This window comes from Delphinapterus leucas, chromosome 12 (assembly GCF_059928025.1).
Source record: "Delphinapterus leucas isolate spDelLeu-1000000601 "Yukka" chromosome 12, BTC_Dleu_Yukka2, whole genome shotgun sequence".
Taxonomy (NCBI): Eukaryota; Metazoa; Chordata; class Mammalia; order Artiodactyla; family Monodontidae; genus Delphinapterus; species Delphinapterus leucas.
This window is the reverse complement of record NC_143140.1, coordinates 71,796,652-71,822,115: the sequence shown is the minus strand read 5'-3', so window position 1 is coordinate 71,822,115 and position 25,464 is coordinate 71,796,652. Positions and strand designations below refer to the sequence as shown.

At 39.9% G+C, this 25,464-nt stretch overlaps 1 protein-coding gene across 11 annotated transcripts in view; it reads left to right on the top strand.

Moving 5' to 3' along the window:
* Window positions 1–939: 939 nt before the first annotated feature.
* Window positions 940–25,464, top strand: part of REPS1 (RALBP1 associated Eps domain containing 1) — a 73,280-nt gene continuing 48,755 nt past the window's right edge. For 3 of the 11 annotated variants that reach the window (XR_016395235.1, XM_022557829.3, XM_089922053.1), the window contains exon 1: window positions 940–1,624. Coding sequence is in view for 10 of the 11 variants with exons in the window: in XM_022557829.3 (XP_022413537.1) it covers window positions 1,472–1,624 (153 nt within the window). In the remaining variant the exon portion in view is untranslated. The remainder of the gene's footprint in view (window positions 1,625–25,464) is intronic. The other 8 variants (XM_022557801.3, XM_022557834.3, XM_022557824.3 and 5 more) reach the window with 4 other exon arrangements.

Genomic DNA, 25,464 nt, shown 5'->3' with positions numbered 1-25,464 from the left:
CTTTGAATTTTGGAATTCCAGATACAAGATTTTGAACCTATAATATTACTTTCCTTTTATGGGTCATTTGTAAGATCAGCACTCTGGGGAGTAACCTGTAGCAGACAAAATAAAAACCAAAACTGAAAAATCTGTCTAATTCTGCCCTAGCTGTTTTTGAAATATTTCCTATTTGCTAAGGATAAACTGTTGTTAAGATATTCTATTTGAGATATCTTGCGAATCACTTCTCAGATAGGCGCAGAATAGTGCAACCTCATGATTTTCATAAAGGAGGAAATTGGGGGTCCCAGGAGTGAGCCCCTGTGGTCTGTCCACAGCCTAAACAGCTTTATAGAGCTGATGCTATATATTTATAGCACTAAGTTCCTATTGATCAGAACCACCTTGTACAAAGAGAAAAACTTTGCCAGCTCTTCCCCCTATTCAACAACTTTGTTTCTCAGGTAAACACGGCTTGGAGCAAGAGTGGGAGTTAGGTCTCAGTGGTTGGTGTCTGATGAGAGTTCTCAGATGGGTTGGATGTTCCTAGCCCTTCAGAGCACAAAGAAATATTGAATTAATCCTCAGTAACATCTGACCTCAAAACGCGACGCATACAGTAATAACCTGAACAATGTTCCCCTTTCACGTAATGTTTATTAACCGTTTAGTGCCAGAAGCTTTGAAACAATCCAAACTACAGCCGGTTTCTAAGTTCTCCTGGTCTGAATGGGCGGCGTGCTGTTCCCCCCTGGTCTCCGCTCCCGGGGGTCCCAGCTCTTCCTGCAGGGCGCCAAGGGCGGCTCGGCCCTCCGCCGCGGGACCCCGGCCACCAGGGGGCGCTGCAGCCCCCTCTCCAGGGAGCGGCCGAGCCAGCCCGGTGGGTGTTTCTCTCTCCCTCTCGCGCTCTCTCCTCCTGGCCTCACATCCGGGTCTGGAGCGCGGCAGCCGCTGTCAGTGTTGGTGCGGTCGCGTCGGGGGCCGGGCCGGGGCGCAGTAAATGGCGGCGGAGGGAGGCGGAGCGGCGGCCGCGCTCAGCCTAGAGCCCCCGAAACTTTAGGAGCCCCACAACTTTTCCGGGAAGTGCTGCCTCTCCGGGGGCGTGGACGGAAGGGGCAGGCGAGGCGGGAAGTCTGGGGGGAAGCGGCGGGGAGCCGGGGAGACTCGAACCCGCGGCGGGGGCGGTGGCGGAGTCCGCCCGGGCCTCGCGCCGCCGCGGCCCCCGCCTCCTTCCCCGCGCCCTCCCCGCGGCCGCCGAGGCGGAGCCTCTTAGGCGGCGGCGCGCCGAGCCCAGCCGGGCCCCCTCCCCGCGACCTCCGGGCCCTGTGGCTCGGACGCCCCCGGCGCGCGCGCGAGGCCGGGGCTCCCCGCCGCTTCGGGGGGCAAGGAGGAGGCGGCCGGGCGGCGCGCAGTCCCCGCCGTTCCGGCGTCGCGGGGCCGGGCCCCGGGTGTTGCATGCGGGGCGGGGTGGCTGTGAGCGGAGGCGAAGATGGAAGGTTTAACGCTGAGCGATGCGGAGCAGAAATACTACTCGGATCTCTTCTCCTACTGCGACAGCGAGAGCACCAAGAAGGTGGCGGCCCACGGGCGGGTGCTGGAGCTGTTCCGGGCCGCACAGCTGCCCAACGACGTGGTCCACCAGGTAACGCCGCCGCCGTCCCCGTCCGCCGCGTCCAGGGGGTCGGCCGGCCGCCGAGGTGTCGCTTTCCGGCGGCTCGGGCCTCCAGCCGCCAGCCTCCTCGAGGTGGGAGTGGGCGCCGTTTCCAGAAGGGCCGGCGGTGGGCAGGTTTCCCTGGGTTTCTCCGCTGCGGACCGGGGCCGCAGGTGCCCGGAAGGCCCGGACTCGCGAGGGGAAGGGGGTCGCTCTTCGAGGACAAAAGTCATTCAAAGATACGATGGGGGTGGGGTTGGGGGGGGTCTGTGTATTATCTCTGGAGAGCGTAAGTCGTGTATCTCTCGGCTGCCCCTCAGAATGTGTTTTTCAACACTGGAAGAGCAACTTCAGATGAAAGATCTTGGATTGTTAACCATGTCTTTGAATCCTAGATCCTGGTACCTACTTTTATATATTTTAAGGAAGCTCAATTCTTAGGGAGATTAAAAAATTAGAACTTTTAGCTAGTAGTTTGCAAGTAGCTATGAAAAGAACTTTATAGGATGCGTGGCTGATGTAAACTGGATAGTTTTTCGATTGGCATTCGATAGCCCTTGGTGGAATTTGTGGATTGGGTTGGGAGGTAAGTATTGAGCAACTGGAAGTCAAAGGTGCATATTTGCCTCAATCTGTAGCCCTAGAGGAGCAAGCAGAGTAAGTTTTAAGCTTTCTTCATCACGTCTGCTTTTAAAATAGAAGGCTTCCTGGAAGTTCTCTCTAATATATGTGGTGAGCGTTGATGTTACTCTGTGTTTAATGATGCAAAGCTGCTAGTGAGAGTCTGTCTAAACAACATATCAGGAACAGGTTTTAAGCTTCATCTTTATGGTGATCCAAGCCAGTTATCCAGATCTCCAGAACTTAGAGCCACGTGCATAGGTATGATGTAGTGCCCTGCAGAGAGCCCTGAATGAGGACTTTTCACACCTGGGTCCTTGACCGCACTCTGTTAACCCCCAGTGTGGCTTTGGGCCAAGCGCTCTCAACTTTTCAAGCGTAAGTGTGCTTCTAACAAAAATTCTGGGAAATATAAAAATGTCCCCAAGGCCTCTGTTTTAGAAGTTACCTGTGCACTAGCTATGACTAAATTGAATGAGTTCTCTCTTTTCGCATAATCTTGTTTGTTTTACGTTGCTTTTTAAAAATTTTGGGAGGAAAAGTTCGGTGTCTTACGTACCAACAGCTAGGAGTCTCATATTCATTCTGCTGAAAACAAAGTAAGTATTTTACGCTCTGCTGGCCACATACAGTCTCTTTATGTATATTCTTTGTTTTCATTCTTACAGCCCTTTAAAAATGTAAAAATCATTCTTAGCTCAAGGGCATACAAAACGGGGTACGCGGCTGTGCGGGTACTCTACGCTCCCCATATGGCTTTGGAGTTACACTTATAGGAGTAGGTCTGGTCAGAACATGCTCATTAATGATTTTGCTCTTTTTGTAGAAATACTTTCAAGTCATTAAAAAACTAAAATTAAGGGGAAACCTCTTGTGTTCTATTTGGCTTATTATGTCTGGGGTGGGGGGAGCTGAAATAAACTGACTTTCATATTTTTAAGAGTGCATGTTGTTAAAAAAAAAAAAAGAGTGCATGAAGACTTTATGTTATTCAGGATGCAAATTAGCATTAATTAACCTTTGCTTAAAATATGTTTAATCCAATCCAAGTTATTTTCATGTTGTGCTCAATTTTATTAACACTCAAAAATAAATTTCTGTTGCCTTTTTGTATAAAGAGAGAACTTAAATAGCGTAAATAGTCAGGATTCAGTTACACGTTGGAAACTGGGAACTCCCTGAAGCAGAAGCAGAATTCTTATAGCTTTCTGGGTATTTTGCAGGCAGTTAACTTAAAAATTGGCCTAACACATAAAATGTGGAACAAAAGAGGAATATGGACAATTCCCTTATGGAAGTTCAGCATTGTCTGAAAACACAGCCCTCCCTTGCTTCCTAAGCGGGAAACATTTGGGGCAACTCACGTGTAATGTTTAGTTTTTACTTAGCACTGGGCGAGGCATTGCAGGGCATCAAAACAGGAGTAAGAAGTTCTCAAGGGCCTTGTAAACTACAGGAATACACATGTGTAACATAAAGCAATGTGAATGCCCTAAGAGAGGATAAAGGAGGGTATGAGCAGGAAAGGCCTCTTGACTTAATTCAGGTGGACCTTATATTAGTGTGGAGGGATGAAGAGGACTTCCAGGCTGAGAAAAAACACGACCAAAGATGGAAAGTGTGGGAAGGAGCCTTTGCAAGGACTAGCAGACAGATAGGTTTTACTGAAGCTAGAGTATGTTTTGGGGATACTGGAACGTAGAGTCAGAAAGAGACCACGGTAGGAAAGATTCTAAAGAACAGACAGATTTCATATTTCAGTAGGCAATGGAGACTCAATGATAGTTTTCTTTGTTTGTTTTGTTTTTGTTTTCTTTTTTTTTGCGGTACGCGGGCCTCTCACTGTTGTGGCCTCTCGGGACCAGCCGCTCTGCGGCATGTGGGATCTTCCCGGACCGGGGCACGAACCCGTGAACCCGTGTCCCCTGCATCGGCAGGCGGACTTCCAACCACTGCACCACCAGGGAAGCCCCAATGATAGTTTTTGACTTTGAGTGAAGGAGAGAGTAGAGGGTGGGGAAGGAGGCTCGAACAGTGATCCGGAATGGATGCTAGGTACTGGGCACCCAAACCAGGGTGACAGCAGTAGAACAGAAAGGAGGGGCTGGATGAACAGGTCTGTGTTATTGAAGGGCTGCTGGGTAGCCACAATGTGAGGTGCTTTGTGGGATAATGTTTCATTGAGACCAGATTATCAAGGCTGGGTGGAGAGCTTTGAACTAATTGTGAAGGTGGCAGGGAACTGTAGATTTAAGAGAACTGACTCGTAAAAGCAGTGCTTTAGGAGGCATTTAGAAGATCAGAGCGTCTGGAAGTAGAGGAAAGAAACTGGAGACAAATTTGGGGACTGATTGTCTCGCACATACTGGACTATGGGACTCAAATGTGGGAGTGGGGGACACTGCGGGGAGCGTGATTCTGCCCCCCAGGAGGCATTTGGAGACGGTTTTGCTTGTTGTAACTCAGGGAGAGGGAGCAGTTCTACTGGCCTCTAGTAGGTAGAGGCAGGAGCGCTGCTAAAACAGCCTGCAATGCACAGAACAGCCCCTACAGCAAACAATCACCTGCCCCAAAACGTCAGCAGTGCCGAGATTCAGAAAACGTGATGTGGACTCTTGTGGTGACAGTGGGACAGAAAATGAGGCTTCAAAATCTCATAAAGAGATTATGAAGGTAGACTTGATGGGCTTGGGTTGTCTGGTGATATTTTGATGAGAGAAGAGTAGGGCAAGTGTACTGTCTGTTGGACACCACTCACAATTAGAAAAGGGGCAGGAAGAGGGCCTGATTTTAAAAAGTTGATAATGAGTTTGATTTCAGGCATTTTGAGACGGCAGTGCAAATCTCCAGGGGATAGTTGGAAATGTGTGATTTGTCTACCCTGAGTGCCGGTTATTACAGTGAAATTCACATGTTTGGGGTCTCTCCTCTTTATCACCTGAGTATCTTGGAGGTAGAGGCCAGACGGCTTCTCACACGGTAGGCATGCATTTACACATCAGGGCTTTGACTGATGTGGTAGTTTTCAGCATTTGTTAATAAAAGTCATGAGAAGGCTGAGTCATCTGGGGGAATGAGTATAGAGGACAAAGAACAGAGGGCCCAGAACTGAAGGAGGAAGGAGCTGGCGTTTATTGAGTGCCTGTTATGTTCTTTTACTGGGCAGATCATTTTCATGCAGGAGCTCACTTGATCCTTGTAAGAACCCTGAGAAGTGAGGAGTATTCTTGTTTATTAACTAGGAACTTGATAGGCAGAGAAGTTAAATAACTGGTTAGTTGTATACACTGATGTGTATAAAAATTGATGACTAATAAGAACCTACTGTATAAAAAAGTAAATAAAATTCAAAAATTCAAAACAAAACAAACAAAAATGACTAGTTAGTGAATAGAGTACTTCTCCTTTACCATTATTTCTTGCCACCTCTCAGCTCTTTCCTGCTTTTCACTGTTCATGTGATTGGTTTGCCCATAGTTCTTACGAAGAGTAGAGACTTAAAATTATTTGATTTTGAGTTATATGTGGATTTCTTCCTTTGCAAAATAAATAATTTTATGTATGATGATGTCTGGAAACAGCCACTTACGAGAAATAGGAAGATTCTTGTAGTTGGTATCCTGAGTTTTACATTGCTACAACTGTCAAACATCTTGAGAAACGTTCATTACACTTGTTTTGGAATACCAGAGTAAAACCTGTTCTGAGTTTAAGAGTTTGTTTTGGGGAGACAGTGTGTTAATAGCTAAAGCGAGTGAGCTAAAGCTTTATAGAATTATGCTCCACACCAGAGAGGAACAGGACGAGGGGGAGAAAAGTCTGGTTCATAGGATTTAGTCATGAGGAATTTTGCTGTCTGCTGAGCGAGAAGATATTCAGTGGCTTAAAAATAATCTTCAGAATTATTTTGTTTTTTAAACATTAGGGAAGGTATGCTATTTACCACACTAATCAGTATGCTTTTCTAGCTTTTACTTAAAATTTCATCTTTGGGAAAAGCTTTAAAACTTCATACAGACTTTGAATGAATAATAGCTTGATAAAAGGTTCTAGTACTAACTGTTCTTTTATTGAAGATAATAAGCAATGCATCCTATAAATGAGGCTGAGAAAATCTTTCAGTTCATTTGTGTTGAGCAATATCTTGGTAGAATATTTGAATAACACGTTAGTTTAATGGAGGAAAAGTGATGACAATGAAACATAAACCATTTTGTCTCTCTTGAAATTTGTTCAATTATGTGATCGGATTAGAGATAGGATTAGAATAGAGAAGCAGAGCCTCATTTATGCATTGAAAGTTACAAACTTAATACTTAATGAAATAAATGTCAGGTTTGTTGTTCTGGAGTAGTGATTTTGTCTGTTTGTTTGTAATCACTAAAAAAATTATAACAAACTATAAAAATAATCTTACCTTGAACAGACACTTTACTATACACAGTTGAAAAACATACTGTTTGTGAAAGAAGTCATACTTCATGGCTCTCTGTAGTGTCTGTCATATTTACTTAAAATTTTTTTCTTTCCTATATCATAATGTACTTTTAGTCTTCTCTTTTTTAGACAGTAGGCCAGAGTTAGAGTCTTAGTATCTTGAGAATTCGAGCTAGGCATTTTGACAGAGCTCTAAAAGAGTGTGAGAAGTTGATGTAAGGAGAACTAAACATGGAAGGCAAGTTCCAGCCCTGACCTTGAACAAATCACTTTAATGCCTGGATTTTAGTTCTCACCATGGAAATGATTGAATTGGGGTTTTCAAAGGAGAGGCTACAGTGTAGGGATGGCCACTCTGTCCAGCCACATCCTCAAGAAAGTAGCCACACAGACTTGAAATTAGTTGATATGCTATTTTGAAACTGGAATTGATTTCTTTTACACACTTTGGGAGATTTGAAGAGGAGAATCTTGCCTAGAATGCTGAAGTGAGTATATATAAAAGAGGGAACTGATGAAAGTGTTTTAATGTCCGTGGTACTTATTAGTTCTTCACAGTGTCTGGCCAGTGGAAATTTGAAATGGGTAAGACTTGGCATTTCTGATGTTTTCCCTGATACATGTTTCATTTTCTGTAGCCAAGCTGTGGTAGATGCATCTTGATTTGTCATTTCCCTCTGCCTCTGTGTAAGGAATTTGTGGTTGATGGGTTGCATATATAGGCATGACATAAAAATCAGGTTGTAATAATTTTGCTTCAGAAATCTTTAAGTTCATACCATATACCAAATTTTATTGCAGTTTGATAAATTATAGGACTTAAAAGTCTTAAAACCACATCTCTTCATTTTGTTTTAAGAGTTGACTCTATGTGGAATTTAAGCCTCTTTTGTTAAATGATGAAGACAGAATTTATTAGACTGTATTTCCGTCTAACCTCTTTTTTGGTTGTGGATTCCTTTGAGATTCCTGTTGCACACCTAAGTGTCCATCGACAGATGAATGGATAAAGAAGATACGGCACATATATACAATGGAATATTACTCAGCCATAAAAAGAAACGAAATTAGAAACGAAATTGAGTTATTTGTAGTGAGGCGGGTGGACCTAGAGTCTGTCATACAGAGTGAAGTAAGTCAGAAAGAGAAAAACAAATAACCTATGCTAACACATATATATGGAATCTAAAAAAAAAAAAATGGTTATGAAGAACCTAGGGGCAGGACAGGAATAAAGACGCAGACGTAGAGAATGGACTTGAGGACACAGGGAGGGGGAAGGGTAAGCTGGGACGAAGTGAGAGAGTGGCACGGACATATATACACTACCAAACGTAAAATAGATAGCTAGTGGGAAGCAGCTGCATAGCACAGGGAGATCAGCTCGGTGTTTTGTGTCCACCTAGAGGGGTGGGATAGGGAGGATGGGAGGGAGACACAAGAGGGAGGAGATATGGGGATATATATATATATATATATGTATAGCTGATTCACTTTGTTATACAGCAGCAACTAACCACTGCAAAGCAATTATACTCCAATAAAGATGTTAAAAAAAGAGAGAGAGATTCCTGTTGCACATGCTGGACATCTGCTTAGAAAACATATTTACACAAAAATTTGCATATAATTTGAGATAGCCAGCCTTCACCCAACCTAGTCAAGCTCATCCCATGGACCTCTACATTAAGACAGTTTTAAGGAAGAGCAGGCAGACCTGGGAAAGCTGAACATAGGTCTTTCTTAAGTCAGTTTTGTATATTTTCAGGAAATATTTCTTCATGGCTACTATTTATACTCAGGGTGTGTATGCAGTGGTGAAAACTCAGAAATCTTCCCTGCCTTCATGGATTATAACTTGTGGTAATGTTAAAAAGGAAAAGAACTGTATTAATGGGGAATCATGGGAGGCTATGTGGACCTACTTAGGTATAAGGGAAGGCCTCTCTGAGGAGACGGGGACGTGCTAAGGGAGTGAGAATGAGATGTTTCACATAGAAGGAATGAGCACTCAAAGGGCCTGAAGAGCATGTGAAGAGCTCTGTGTTTTTGAGGAGATGAAAAGCTGGAGCATTATGGGCAAGAGGGGAGAATGGCAGGGGCCACATGCTGCAGGGCCTTGTACACAGGGATAAAGAGTTTGGATTATAAAAGACTGAAAGTTTATATTCAGGGGAGTGGCAGCATCCAGAGTATATTTATCAAAGGTTACCCTGCTGTGTAGAGAAGAGAACATTGGGGCAAGCAGAAACAGGTTGGCCACTGGATGGATATGCAGTAGTTCAGGTAGGAGACCATGATGGCTTACGTTAGTGATGCGGTAGGTGGAGAGGAGTGGACATATTTGAGATATTTGTAGGTGGTAGAAATAGGAGGATGTGATAATGGATTGGATATGGAATATAACCGGGGGAAACATTCAGGGATGTTGCCAGAAGTCACCATTATTGGATGCCTGAAAGACGAATGGGTTTTTCAGGGTTTTTTGTTTTATTTGGGTGGAAGGTAATGGTGAATTTGGGAGTTTTCTTTTATCAATCGTAAGTTCTCAGAAGCCTGTGAGATTGTTAAGAAGGCCTCTATCAGAGAGGATCATCCAATCTTGAGGAACTCAGAGATATTTGGCTTGGAGATGTCAGTTTGAAGCTTATCAGTGTGTTAGTGATATTCAAAGCCATGCAAATAGGTGAAATCACTGAAGAAGAGACTATAGAGAGGAGAGAAGGATTGGTTAGACATAGAAACCTGAGGAACACTGCACATTTCTAAGTTGGGTAAACTGGAAGCCCTCTAGGAAGAAAGCTAAGAAGGACAGCCCGAGTGGTTGTAGGGAAATTGGGAATATATATTGGATCATGTCATGGATACCAAGTAATGCAAGTATTTCAAGAAAGGGATACTTAACTATTGAGTTTGGCTGAGAGGTTGAGAAGATATGGGCAGAAATATGGCTGTTGGATTTGGCAACCTAAAGGTCATCAGTGACCATAATGAGCCAGTGTCATAGACTGGTAGAGGTGGAAGCCAGATTTGAGTGACTTGAGGGATACACAGTGGCCCGGGAACTAGAAATTGGGTTTAAAGAAGTTAAAGGAAACAGACATGGGGCCAAAGTGGAAGAATGAGGATGTGAAGGAAGTCTTTGATTTTTTGAGTATATAAGAAATATTGCAGCATGGTTTTAGTTGTTAGGATTAATAAGGGAAGGAAGGAAGATGAGGAGAGAAGTCCTTGAGGAAGCAAGAATGGTCTAGGATCCTGATGGCACAGGACAGCAGTTCTTTGATAGGAAACGGATAACTTCCACAATTTCAAAAGGAGGAGAGAAAGGGAAAATATAATCTAGTCACAGTAGCATCAAAAAGAATAAAATACTTAGGAATAAACTTAACAAAAAAAGAGCACCAAGATGTTTATATTATAAAACATTACTGAGAGAAATTAAGTACGGTTTTTTTTTTTTTTTTTTGGCTGCACCGTGCAGCCTGTGGTATCCTAGTTCCCCGACCAGAGATTGAACCCAGGCCCTCGGCAGTGAGAGCGTGGAGTCCCAACCACTGGACCACCAGGGAATTCCCCTAAATAAAGATTTTTTTTTTTTAAATAAATGGAGAGATAGTCTGTATTCATACATTGGAAGATAGAATGTTAAGATGGCAGTTTCCCAAATTGATCTATAGATTCAGTAAAATACCTGTCAAAATTCCAGTAGACTCTTGTAGAAATTGTCAAGCTGATCCTAAAATTTATAAGGAAATGCAGAGGATCTAGAATAGCCAAAGCAGTTTTGAAAACAAAATAGGAGACTTACCCTGTCTAATTTTAAAACTTATCTACAGTGATCAAGACAGTGTGATTGGCATAAGGATAAGCATTATAAGTCAGTGGAACAGAATTGAAAGTCCAGAAATTAACCCTTATATTTATGATCACTCCGTTTTTGAAAAAGTGCCAGAACAGTTCAGTGGGGAAGGGATAGTCTTTTCAACAAATGGTGCTGGGACAATTGGATGTTTGTATGTTTTAAAAAATGGATTTAGGGCTTCCCTGGTGGCGCAGTGGTTGAGAGTCCGCCTGCTGATGCAGGGGACATGGGTTCGTGCCCCGGTCCGGGAAGATCCCACATGCCACGGAGCGGCTGGGCCTGTGAGCCATGGCCGCTGGGCCTGCGCATCCGGAGCCTGTGCTCCGCAACGGGAGAGGCCACAACAGTGAGAGGCTCGCGCACCGCAAAAAAAAAAAAAAAAAAAAAATGGATTTAGACATACTGTTTTATATACTTCACACCGTACATGAAATTATCTCAAAATAAATCATAGACTTTGTAAATTTGTAATTGGAAAACCTAAAGCTATAAAAATTCTAAATATTACATAGGAGAAAATCTTTGTGACCCTGTGTTAGGCAGAGTTCTTAGATATGGCACCAAATGCATGGATCATTAAAGAAAAAACTGATAAATTGGACTTCTTTAATGAAGTTTTAGAACTTTTTACACTTCAGAAGATACTTAAGAAAATAAAAAGACAAGCCACAGACTCTCAGAAAATATTTGAATATTACAAACTTGGTAAAGGTCTTTAATCTAGAATATATAAAGAAATCTTACAACTCAGTTATGCAGAAAAAAACCCAATTAAAAAATGGGCAAAAGACTTTAATAGGTATTTCACCAAAGAAGATATTATAACTGGCCAATAAGCATATGAAATGATGTTCAACATCATTAGTCATTAAGGAAATGCAAGTTAAATCGCAATGATATATTGTAACACACCCACTTAAACAGCTATAATTTAAAACTGACATTACCTATTACTGGTATTGTGGAGAAACTGGAATCCTACACACTGCTCTTGGAAAGGTAAATGGTACAGCCATTTTGGAAAAGTTTGGCTTTTTCTTAAAAAGTTAAACATATGCTTACCATACAAACCAGCAGTTCTGCGCTTAGGAATCTATCCAACAGAAACGAAGATGTGTGCACGCAAAGAATTGTAAATGTCCATTTTAGCAGTATTATTCACAATAGTCAAAAATTGGAAAGCAATCCAAATGTCCCTCAAATGGTGATAAACAAAATATGGTATATCCATACGATGGAATACTATTCTACAATAAGGAGGAACAAATTACTGGTAAATGCTACAACAAAGATGAATATCAAAAACCTGATAAGTGACAGAAGCCAAACAGAAAAGAGTACGTATTGTGTGGTTGCATTTATATGAAATGTCTAGAAAAGGCAAATCTATACAGAAAACAGAACAGTGGATACCTGAGGCCAGGGCAGGAGTGGAAACACTCTGGAGGAAAATTTTGGGGGTGATGTGATGGAAAAGTTCTAAGATTGGATTGTAGTGATGATGCACAACTCTATAAATTTTCTTAAAGCTCAATGAATTGTACACTTACGGTTGAATTTTGTGATGTATAAATTATACCTCAGAGCTGTAAATTAAAACTTTAATAATTTGGAGAGTGAGGGGAATGCATGAAATAGTCATCTTGGAGAATGCGCAGGTGAGTGTGGTAGAGAATAAAGGACTCTGTGCTGTCTATATAATTTTAATTACAAGACCTCAGTGTAACTTAATGTAATCTGGCATTTGGTTACGCATTTGTGTTTTGAGTATCATATGAAAGGTGATATATCAATAGATATTATGTATGGAAGAGATTGCCATATGAAGATTCATTACAACTGGGTATAAATAAGTACATTATTTAATAGATTAAGAAGGGGTTGAAAAAATTGTGATTTGGAATAATGGAAATATATATATATTTTTGAAGATTTAATATTTTTATTTATTTTGGCTGCGTTGGGTCTTTGTTGCTGTGTGTGGGGTCTCTCTAGTTGCGGCGAGCGGGGGCTGCTCTTCGTTGTGGTGCGCGGGCTTCTTCTCGCAGTGGCTTCTCTTGTTGTGGAGCACGGGCTCTAGGCGCGTGGGTTTCAGTAGTTGTGGCACACGGGCTCTAGAGCGCAGGCTTAGTAGTTGTGGCTCATGGGCTTAGTTGCTCCACGGCATGGGGGATCTAAGCAAACCTGGGATTGAACCCATGTTCCCTGCACTGGCAGGCGATTCTTATCTACTGCGCCACCAGAGAAGTCCCTATATTAATGTGCTCCTTTGGATAAAAAATAGCTGCTCAGAGTGCTGATCTAAGAGTGATTATTGCTTCTTGTCTGTGGATTATGTAAAATGTTGTATGTGGAAATAGGAATATCTGTGTGCTTACGAAAAGAAATTATTGTCTAGAAACTATTCAAGAGTATTTTTGATTTTTCTTGTCTCATTTGTGACTAGAAGGATCAGAGGTTTGACTGCTTAAACTACAGTGTTTATTGGTATTGTATGTTATTAATAGTTGATTTAGAAGAATTCGTATTTTTTCTAAAGCACTTAATTATATTTCATAGAAAAGTATTTACTTACAACACCCTTGTAATTTTCTGCGTCAGCAAGTATTGAGTATGGTCAAAATTGCATAGACTTAGGAATGTGACAGTTCTAGATTTGAATCTCCACCTCAGTGCTTATTAACTTTCTTGCTCTGAGCAAGTAACTTAACCCCCTTTGAAGACTCCCGTTTCCTCATCTGTAGGCTGAGGATGATACCAAATCCAAAAGTTTCGTAATACCACAGTGAAGTAACATGTAAACATAGTGTAGTGCCTGGCTCTTAGAGGGTGATCAGAGAAGTTTCGTTCACTCGAGCTCTGCTCTATTAAGGAAAATTCATAATTTGTAGGATCTTGGCTTTAATGGTAGTAAAAATCTCCCCATTGTTCTTCAAACCTAGCTTTATACGTTTTGTTGTTTTTGTTGCATTGAACTTACTACACTGCCCTCAATCCTTTGATCCTATCAATAATGCTTTGTGTTTCTCCCTTTCATGGTGTAATTAGAGGATTTTTACTCCTGAAGTGAAGTTTACCACCAAAATACTAAAATAAAGGATAATTCTGAGGTTCTGAGCCTACTTGGCTTGCAGAATGATGATAACCATTAATGGAAATAAAGAAGTGAGGGGGGGCCTAGTTTAGTTGAAGGCAATGTGCTGAATTTGGATGTGCTGAGTGAGCACATCCATGTCATGTTCAGTCCATCTGGGCAGCAAGGTTTAGTGGGCATTTGAAAGCTTGAGAGCAGCAGCTGGGTGGCTTTAGAAGCTTGTGCAGACTTGGTGGTGGTTCCTGAATGACGCTATTCAATAGAAATGAGGGATGCAAACTTAACTTAGTGTATTTGAAATGTCCTTTCAGAGTAGATGGTAAATTGCACTTTTGTGTAGAGATTTAGGTATTCTCACTTACGACTTCAGAAATTTTCTGAAACTCTCTTGAGACTGTTAGGAAGGCAGGGTGGATGAGGAAGTGTAAAGTCTCTTTACCTGAACTTAGTCCAGCCTCCAAATAGCTGTTTGCAAGCAACCTCCAAGGCAAAGAAATTGCATTTAGCTGAGGAATGCGCCTCAGAGCTGGAACAGACTAGCCTACCCTTTCCCATCAGCATCTCGTTGCAGCTTTGTGCTTCTCATTTAACACAAGATCTCTTTTCATCTTTATAATATAAGTCTGACAGATATTGTTATCCCCATTTAATTAATAAGAAATTGAATGCTCTCATGATCCTCAACAATTAGTAGATGTGTGGAAAAATTCCTTGAGGGTGAGTTATCCTGGAGCATTGCTGTACCATTTCTTCAGGGATGGTTCTGTTGAATTCTGCTTTCCATATATTCAGAGTACTTTCTTCTGTTTAATATCTTACAACTACATCATTCATTAATTCAACAAATATTATTAAACATCTGTTATGCATCAGGGTATGCACCAGCGGCATGGAGTATGCAGAGGTGAATGGAAGAGACATGGTTCCTGCTCTTCTGGAAAACTTAAATCTTTCTCCTAAGCTCCAAGAACCTAGCAGGGGGTCACTGTTCCTATCTGGTCACAACTATATCTCTGGCACATTGTTGGTAGTTAACATTTGTTGAGTGTTGAATGAGTGATCATGGATTTATCCTTTTTTTCCCCCCAAATATGTTTGCTTGTCACTAGCTTGAATATATATTGCACCCAATTCAAATAATAATAGTAATAATAAATGCCGGTGTACTGCCTACTGTATGTCAGGCACTGTTTGCAACCCTTTACAAATATTAATTTGTGAAGTGGGTACAGTTTACTATCCCTGCCTTTAAAATGAAGATAAAGAAAGGACAAGTAGCTTATTACAAGGTCACACAGCTCGAAAATGGTAGAGCTTAGATTTAAGTAGTCCTTTTCTTAACCACTTTGCTCTACTTCCTAAATATTATATGATTAAATACTTATTATCCCACTTCCATGCTCATATCTTTACCGTCTACTATATCTCTCAATATTCTAAATTCCCCAATTTCTTCTTTAGAGTTACTTGACATTTACAGATCACGCTGAGGTCCCCACACCAGCTTGTGGAGTCCCTGTACTGCTGTGAGTCTTGTTAGGTTCTAAGAGTTATTATAACAAGTCCGGTTTATCCATGTCTTTCAGCAGCGTGTCTTGGGATAGTTTTGTAAATAAAACTTAAAAATAGGTCCTTCTGCTACATTTACTTAGATGCCATTGTTTATTTTTGGTAGTTTGCTGAGTAAATTAATAATTTTATTGAAATAAAGGGATAAAATTTTAAACTGTTTTTATATAGAATACAAATAACACTCTACAACACAAATAACATTCTAAAAGATGGCTAAACAGAATACTTTTATCCGCCAAGGCCGACTTAGTCAGTGTCTCCTCTAGGAAATCTAGATAACATTAATTTGTTTGACTTTATGAGGACCTGCTTCTCCAGAGGACTGAAACTTAGGAGAGGGTCCTTGGTAACCTGGTTTGGCTCTCCTTAGCATAGGAGTGGCAGTTTACGCCATAGGTATAAATAAGATCAGCCAGGATGAACTTGTGGAGTTAAAGGAAGGAGAGAGCAAAAGGAAGCCTGAGGTAGTAGCTGCCTGAGGCATTGGAGGGAAAGCAGAGAAACAAAGAAAGGAAGGAGAGTTATGGAAAGAGTCATCTGTCACGTGCTACCAAACTCAATATTGGGTTTCATGGAGGCATGAGTGGAAGTCGGATTGCTTCCTGACAAGTTGGTACATTACTCTTTCAAAAATGTGTTCTAATTTAGACTTTGAACTAATTCATACTTGGTTTTTCTTTTACATTCTCTACGCTGTTACTGAGGTTTTATTTATTCAGTATTTTTCCTTAGGATCCAGAGCATATCCTTCTCTTGGTGAGTTCTCTATATTGAGATATTTGAGATATTTGCAAACTAACTCATTTTTTATAGTCCTTTAGTTTCCTTCAAAAATTTTATCCCAGATGTGATAAAAAAAAATCTGAATCATCAAGGAAAATCTTGATGTTCATAAAAGACAATGTTGTACTGTTTTCATGGAATTAGAAAGAAAACGGAAAACCCCGAATGAAGTTTTTGGCCAAACCAATGGTTTGACATCCTGCTTCTTTGAACTTTCCCCTAATCCCCTCTACCAGATAACCCCCTTTCTGTAATCTTCCCATACTGTTGTATATGTTTGTACTTGTATGTACAACTTGTACTTCTAGCTTCCTGTTCGTGTATGTATGTTATCCTTGAGAGGTGACAGGCAATTTGAAGGCAAGCGTTAGCTTATTCTTGTTTTCCTCAGATCACTCTGCTTATGCTAGGCACCCAGATCTTATTGGACTGGTTAATTGGTGCTGCAGGGCTTCACTCTTCGTCAGTACCTTGATGGGTACTAGCCTAACCTCGTCATTTTGTCATACCACTTAAAAAATTCCAAACGACAGGGAATGAGCCTTTTTGAACAATATGGAGCTTCTGAGACCTGATTATATAGATCTTTCAGTTAGACTGTGAATAAGCCAGTTAATATTAATACTTTTGAAGTTGTTCAGGTGGCTTTAGTCAGATATGGTGAGCATGCATATTAATAACTGTTCTTTAAACCATTGTACCTCAAGGATGTTCTTTTAATTTTTTATTTTTAAAGATACCATAGTTTACTTTAGTAATAAACTCACATGAGATTCTCTGCCTTTCAGAAGTATAATTTCTAATTCTTGAACATGACAACGAGCAAATAGTGGTAGATAAGTAATCTAAATAAGGAAACAGGTCAGTAGTTTCTCATTTAATTTAGTTGACTCTTTTGGAGGAAAGCCTAGCATTCTCGTAAAATGCATGGCAATAGGGAGAGCATATCAAATCTGAGCAGTCATGCTTACCCAGCCTTAAAAGTTATCTACCAACTCACTCCCACTTCTCACAATCTTGTTTCTGATTATTCTTCTAACGTGGACTTTGTGTTCTAGCAGATCTGTTTTCTGTTTCTCACAGTTACTTGTTAGGTTTTTTTTCCTCATCATGTTAACTTTCTTCATCTGCGGTACCCTCCCCCGGCTTCCATCCTCCCCCTTTTATTAAAAACGTGCCTTAGTTTTTATATGTTTGGAAATGTCATTTGAACAACCTTACCTTCTCTCTGACTCTCATTTGCCTCCTGCCTATCCTTCTGTATGTGTTTTGCACTGTTACTGCTTTTTGTTCGTTTATGTCATTGCTTGACTGCTTTTCCAGGATATTTACATCCCAGCAATATTATAAGTAAATATTATAAGTAAACCGTAAATAACATTCAGATTTCTTTTCTTTCATGACCTCATGATTATCTAGAGCAGCAAAAGCACATAGTAGATGTTTATAAAACAGAGCTAACTATTTAGGGAAGCCAGTTGCTTAGCTCTGCTATTGCTGTGCATATATGGATGTGATTGGGGTGACGAATTAAGGCACTTCTGGGGTCCTCACCCAGGAAAGTAAAAAGTGCGGGTGGTGAAGCTTGCAGCCTTGGATGTTCCACTGCTAGTGCCATGGGTACTCTCTCCCCACCCCAGTCAGTATTCTGGGCATGAGAAGAGAAGGAGGCAGCAAGAACAGGAACAAATAGCACAGAATTCTCAGAGTTTTGACTTTGCAGCTTTGCTGACCAACATTGCCAGTTCCCTCTCCTTCCCTTTCAGAATGCTTTTTTCCCTATTCTTTTTTTTTTAATAGCAGAATGTAAGAAGTTTAAAAGAAACAAAATAGGAATTTATTGGCAACTAGAATAAATCATGGTGGAATCTTGGCACTGTTGCTTATATTTTCTTTATAAAATATAATAAAGCACAGCTTCTGTCCAGTTCCAGTGTACCTGGCTGAAAGGAGAAGACCACAAATCCATTTAGAGGGAGGGTGCTGGGTACACTCACATGATATCACACAGCGATTGCACATTCCCTAGCACAGGCCATTGAGATTTGTGCCATTTCAGAATTACAGATTATACTACTTGTCACGGTCAATGTAAATCTCACAGGAATAGTAGAAACTACTGATGTTAACCTTTGAAATCTAAGGGCCTACTGTATTCTGTGCCTGCCTTCAGGAAGCTGAGTATTTAATAACCAGAGGAAAGGAATTTATAGTTAGGTTTCCTATTACTACCCACAATTTAAAACTGGTAGAGATAGAAGTCTTTTACTTCCGTAATCACATTTCTGTAGATTACCCCTAAGACTTGTTTCTGGAGTGAATCCAAACTTGTGTTTCTCACACCTAACAAAGGGAAAAAACAGAATTGTCAAAGTTACTAATTGTATTGTATAATGGTTATTTTCTAATAGTGTTCCTTTTTGCTTCCTGTGTTATTTATTTGACTGTACACCCATCTATCTGCCTTCCTATTTTTCTTTTACTGCCAAGTAACAAATGACCCAGATGTCTTCTCTGCTGTCTGTACTAGTAGCCTGACTTTTTTCTGTTCCTCCTACCCTACCCCTTAAAAAAAAGAAAAAAGAAAAAGATATTCTTAAGGTTCACCTTTGTCCTAGCCACCAAGTCCAGTAATATTTTCTTAGGTTTCATTCTGTTTTATCATCTCCCTTGTAAATTGATACTGAATTAATTCTTGGTGGATATTATCTCTTCTTTTTGTTCTCTGTGATGCTAAATTATTATGTTATTTTATATCTTTAAGCATCCTGTCTTCCTACTGTGTCTTTCTCTTGTGTAGAGTCAGCTTTGACCCCTTTTCTTACATTCAGCCTACAAAGTCCTTGAGATTTTCTTTCTCTGAAAAATCTCAGTCAGTCATCCTTTTCTGTCCTTTGCATTAATTATTTTCTGAGCTCTGACTATGTTATTGCTACACTACTGCAGTAGCCTCCTAAGTCTTAACTAGGTTTTCTGTAATTGCTAAAGAACAAAAGAGCGAATTTCTAAAAACTTATATGATACTCTTCAGAAGTGCTCAGTAAAGATTAGTCTGGCATTTAGAACCCTCTCCATCTAGTTTGGTCCAGTTTACTACCTAACCACACTACAATCCCTACTTTGACCTGTTGGCACCCCCCCAGTTCGGATGCCCATCTTGACTTACCCAAAAACCTGTCCATTCTTTAACATCCAGGTTAGGGTTTTTTTTTTTTTTTTTCCTAACAAATATTTCCAACCCATAGTAACTTCTCTCTAATTCTTACAGAAACAAGTATTAATTACATAGCACCTGCTATGGGTCAGGCATTGAACTATTTGGCATATGTTTAATTTTAAACTTAGAGAATATATATTATTTCCGTTTTATAACTGAGAAACCTTGGGCTCCAGAGGCTACATGCTTGACCTAAGCTGGAATTCAGATCCAGCTCCATCAGATGGCAAAACTTGTGTTCAAAACACCAACCATTTCAGTGTATAAGATTACAGCCTTATATGATAGCTTATCTTTGTCATTTGTATGTTATGTTTTCAGCTAGGTTAGAAGTTTCTTAAGAATAGGGGATGTGTGTTAAAACTTTACATGCCTCCTAGGGCCTACTGTGTACTTTGAACATTGTGCGTACTTAAGAGGGGAGCATTTTGCTGAGGCTGAGGCATTTCTGTGGTGCTACTAATTATAACAGTGTGCCTACGTTTCTTGTTAGAGCATTCTCTAAAATGTTACGAGTGCAAGAAAGACTGCAGACATGGCTGCATACTGAATTAAAGGGAGGCAGTAGAGCAGCCTTATGATTTGTTTCCCAAAGTGTGGGCTATGTACCCAACAAATGCGAAAGCACATAGTGAGCTATTCCTTTTGAATTGTTTTTCAAATCTGATTAAGGAGAAAGTTTCGGTTTGTTACTTGTAAGTTTTTAACACCTTTCTAACACAGGTAACTCTCTTAATAAAGAACAGGTTTTTTTGCAGACAGTGGTATTTTGGCTGAAATTAAATGACAGTTTTGTTTTCATTGAATGTATTACTGTTTTTGTTATTTTCTATTTATCTCAGGTGATACTTAATTTCCATTTACATAGTGATACATTTTCCTTCTAAAATAAATTTATTAAGTTTTTAAAGTGTCTTGATTTAAAGAAGAAATATTAAGAACATAATAGCACAAGTAGCCCGTAGACATGGCAGGGCTTGTGATGGTGGTATGCAAGAATCTGAAGTTTGGGAAATGCATAATGGAAAAAGCCAGGCTTTGGAGTTTTCTCAGAGTTGGGTTCATGTCTTGGCCCTGCTGATTTCTAGTCTGTGACCTTGGGCAAGGACTTTCTCTTTGCCTCACTGTTTTGATTTATAAAATGAATGTAACAATGCTTCTTAAATTGTTTGAGGATTGTCTTAAATAAGTACTGGTATACCACTCAATAAATAGTAGCTTTTTCATCATCAATTTTGATAATTTGTTGTTTATTTCCTCATTTGGTCAACTAAAAATCTTTAATAGAATTTTAAAGATGCAGTTGAATTCTTAGTATTTTTGACCCTCAAGCAAGTATTTCACTGCCCTGGGCCTTAGTTTCTCTGGGCATTAGTTTTTTCATCTGCATATTGAGAATAACTTAGCACCTGTATAGGATTGTTTTGGGGACTAAATGAATTTGTAAGATGTCTGATATTTGGAGTAGTGCTATATAGCTATTAGTTATTACTATTATTATTTCCTTAGAAAGGATGTAGCTTTTTGGAAGATCCTGAGGCTATTTTTCCTTTGTTCTTACCATCCTGAGTTGGGGATGGAAGGTGTTTTGTGATATTTGATATGTTCATTAAGATTTACTGAGTGTAAAGCATCTTGGTACTAGCATCATTGTAAACCAGCAAGGGAGAATAAGGAGGTCTTCAGCAAAACTACTCTGAGCCACCACCCAATTATTACAGCATGCAGTTAAAGAAACTCAAAGGAAGACAGATAAGCCACAAAGGACTGAGGGGGTCTGATGTTGAATCATCATGAACTTCTGTATGTTATAGCATTTTCTAATTGAGTAAAATGCCATGGAACATTTGATATTGATATGTATACTTTATCAGCATTTTTTAAAGGCAGTAACATGGGTTCATATTAGTTGAATGGTTATATTTAGTACTATTTTTGTTCTTCAATTTTTATCTATTTTCTAAGGTATACCTGGTTTCAGGACAAGTAGTGTTTGTTTTTTATTCTGTGCATTATGTTCCTAAATGTCGGTTATAAAACAAATGTGGTAAGCCAAGTCATTTTCCTATTTTTCTTGAGTAATTACACTGGTTTTCTTCCTATAAAAGGGAAAATTGACCTTAAGGCATAATAAAAAACTAGAGTCCAGAAAGTTTTTTGTTATCAAATATTTAATACAAAAATATGATAAAACACTCATTTACAAAGCGAAAGTACCGATGCTTGAATTTCACACCAGATATCTTTCCTTTGGAGGCAGATTTACAGGACAAAGTTTAGCAAGTGACTTAATTATTCCTACTTAAATCCCCAACACAGTGAAATTAATTCCTTATAGTTTTTGCTCATCATAACAATTCATATTTAAATATGTATTTAAATATGTATCATTTTTAAAAGGGGGCACGTAACTAATAATCTATGTCTGGTACTTTGGCAGAAATAGATTTTTGAAAATCAGATGTTTTCAGAGGATAGTTTGTATTGTGGTTACAGACTTCATATAAAATTTTCATTCAGAGAAATAATATTTTCACTAGAAGGGATCTTAGAGGTAGAATCTAACATTTGCCTTTTATTTACGAGGAAACAAAACATATTATGTAACTTACCTATATTCACATAGCAAACAGTTATCAAAACTTGATTCTGTGACCTAGTCGTCAAAACTAACAACTCTTGTTTTATGATGTAACATAGTAGAACTCTGGTATAGCACAGCTTATTATATGAATTTACCACTGGGAAAATACGATTGCTATGAAATAATGTAGTGGTTAAGTGCATGGGTTTCAATCCAAGTTCTGTTGTTTGCTGTGTGTCCTTGAGCAAGCTCACCAGCATATCAGTTTTCTGTTTTGAAAGAAGTACCTACCTCATAAGGTTGTTAGGATGATTATGTTAGTTAATATGTTACTGAGCTTGGAACAGTGCTTGACACATTGTATATACACCATCAGTGTTAACTACCATCACAATCATCATTATTGTCATCCTCACCCTTTAATAACCTTCAATAGCCCATAGCACGGGTTAGAACATTATCCTAAGAGTGGGATAAATGGGTTTCTCTTTATCACAAGTAATAGAGGGACTTCCCTGGTGCCGCAGTGGTTAAGAATCAGCCTGCCAGTGCAGGGGACACGGCTTCAAGACCTGGTCCGGGAAGATCCCACATGCCGTGGAGCAACTAAGCCCATGTGCCACAACTACTGAGCTGGCACGCCACAACTGCTGGAGCCCGTGCTCTGCAACAAGAGAAGCCACTGCAATGAGGAGCCTGCGCACTGCAACGAAGAGTAGCACCCCTCCCCCCCAGCTCGTTGCAATTAGAGAAAGCCCACGTGCAGCAACGAAGACCCAACGCAGCCAAATATAAATAAATAAATTTGTAAACAAACAAAACAAGTAATAGATATTTCCCAGGCCTGTGTTTTACTGACAACTGGCCAATGATAGAGAAATATGTACAAGAAATTACATCACAACTGCTTAACCCTGTTCACTCTAACTACTCACTGAGTGCAGACACTTTAGAGCTCCAGTCTATTCTGTGTACTTAGGGAAAGTCATGGGCTTCCAGTCCTCCCAGTAAAGGAGCTGGAGTGGTAACATAGTGCAGTAGGGAAGAACATGCCCTGGAATCCTCCGCTTCCCCATTTCCTTTAACCATGGTGGGTTACTTTACCTCTATCCTTTAGTTCTCTTATCTGTAAAATAGCAGTAAAAGTCTCTGTCTTTCAGGGATGAAAGTTTCTGTTATGAAGACTAAATGAGCTAATTTATAAGGTGCTTAGAATGATGCCCAGCCCATGTTTAAATGTTTAACTTTTATTATTATTTTTAAAATTTTGATAAACTAGAGTTGCTGTGGCTCTAGAATAGTCAGTTAAGTCTCCATGTAAGAAAACAGAGGGGCTTGATTACTAGTACTGGTTTCTGAAAAATGTTACTCTTTAATTAAGATTAATATTCAATATGACATATTGTAAGGGAACATGTTTTAAGTGTTGGCTTTTCCTGTAACCTTCTGCCTTCTGTTGGTTAAATGGAATCATTTATCTTTAAAGGTGTTTTGGAAAGGCAAGTTGTAAGTCTCTCTTTGCTTGAAACAATCCTGGCTTATGCCTCTTATCCAGGCATATTTATAAATAGTACTCCCTTTCACTCTTGCAAATGTCTCAGGTTGGATGTAAATTTTATGGTCACCCTAAGTATAGTTTATTGGCCAGATTGATTTTACTAGATTATCTCCATGTCTCAATAATATTTTCTAAAGGCAAACACTACTACTTTAAGCCTAAGTTTTAGATGGTTTGTGGGATTTTTCAAATCACTTTTGTATTTTTATTGTTTTTATCCTTTCTTACCTTCAATCTATATTTCAGTTTTTTTTAAGTTTTTTTGGTTAAGTAGGTAATACAAAAAATTATTTTAATTGGACATGGGGACTTGAACTACCAATAAACTTTATAGGTAGTCATATAATTTTTCATATTAGAATCTTTACATTTGAGGCTGTCAGAAGTGTTTTATTTCTTTAGACAACTAATGACTGTGATACTGATTATAAGCAATAAAATATTTATTGGTCTGTATGTACTACTCTTATCATAGTTGACTGTCAAAAGGAGTTTATATTGCCCAAAGTGAGTAAAATTATAGAATTAGGGATCAGATATATTGCTAAGAGGAATCTTTTTAATTACCTGTACCATTCAGAAGTTCAAGTCAAGAACTTCATAAACTTTTAAAATCTACGTCTGTCCTCTTTTTGTTTTTTAACCTCTGTCCTCTTTTATAGTAATTAACTCAATATTCTTTTTTTTTAATTTTTAAATAAATTAAAAAAATTTTATTTATTTACTTTTATTTTTGGCTGCCTTGGGTCTTTGTTGCTGCACGCAGGCTTTTTTCTAGTTGCAGCGAGTGGGGGCTACTCTTCGTTGCGGTTCGTGGGCTTCTCATTGGGTGGCTTCTCTTGTTGCAGAGCACGGGCTCTAGGCGCATGGGCTTCAGTAGTTGTGGCACTCCGGCTCAGTAATTGTGGCGTGCAGGCTCAGTAGTTGTGACGCATGGGCTTAGTTGCTCCGCGGCATGTGGGATCTTCCCTGACCAGGGCTCGAACCCGTGTCCCCTGCATTGGCAGGCGGATTCTTAACCACTGCACCACCAGGGAAGTCCCTCAGTACATTCTTTATGGTTCCTTGTTTTAGCGGGTAGAATGAAATCTGCCTTCCAGTATTAAGCTTCTAAGGCCTGTAGCAGTTATCTGTATTGTTATAGTACGTTCTTTGATGAATTGCTGTGATAATATTAGTAAGGGAAGAAGAACTTGTATAATATATTTGAACTTTTTTCTGCTGAAAAGTTATAGGAGACATTTGTAGTTTTTCTTTACACTGAAAAATATACCTTTTGCAAATACTTGTAGTGTAGAAAGGGGATTATTACTTATTTAGTACTTATCTGATATTTCAGTCCCTGATATATAGTAAGGGTGCAAGAAAATTCTGATATTGCTATTTAGCTACAGTATTTGACAAATTTTATACGTATCTTATTTTTGAGGTGGTCTGCAGAATAATGTGTGCCATTTGTCAGCAATGTATAGATGGTTTTCTTGGTTCTTTCTGAGGACATACCGTTGAGGAAAGACTTGGAGAACTCATCCTTAACTGAGATAGGAAAGTGGTTGAAATGTGACATGGAAGCTATGCATGAGGGTATGAGTGAAAGGAAGAAAAGAACCAAGAGAATACCTGTTTATTTACCTAAGTGTTAGGATAAAATCATAGCAGGAGAAAGCAAAGAAGCCATGTGGTTTTGAACTGTAGGCTTGTAATCAGAAATCATTTGAGGGCTTCTCTGGTGGCGCAGTGGTTGAGAGTCCGCCTGCCGATGCAGGGGACACGGGTTCGTTCCCCGGTCCGGGAAGATCCCACATGCCGCGGAGAGGCTGGGCCCGTGAGCCATGGCCGCTGAGCCTGCGCGTCCAGAGCCTGTGCTCCGCAACGGAAGAGGCCACAACAGTGAGAGGCCCGCGTACCGCAAAAAAAAAAAAAAAAAATCAGTTGAGTTGTATAAGCAAAGCAAAAAGCATTAAAGGTTCTGGATAAGAAAGTAATATAGTAAAAGTGAGATTAGATATTTGCCCCAGTGCAACTAAGTATCTCAAAGGGGTTGGTAAGATTGCATTTCACTTCAGACCTGATAAGTTTAGTAGGAAATTGGCGGTGGAG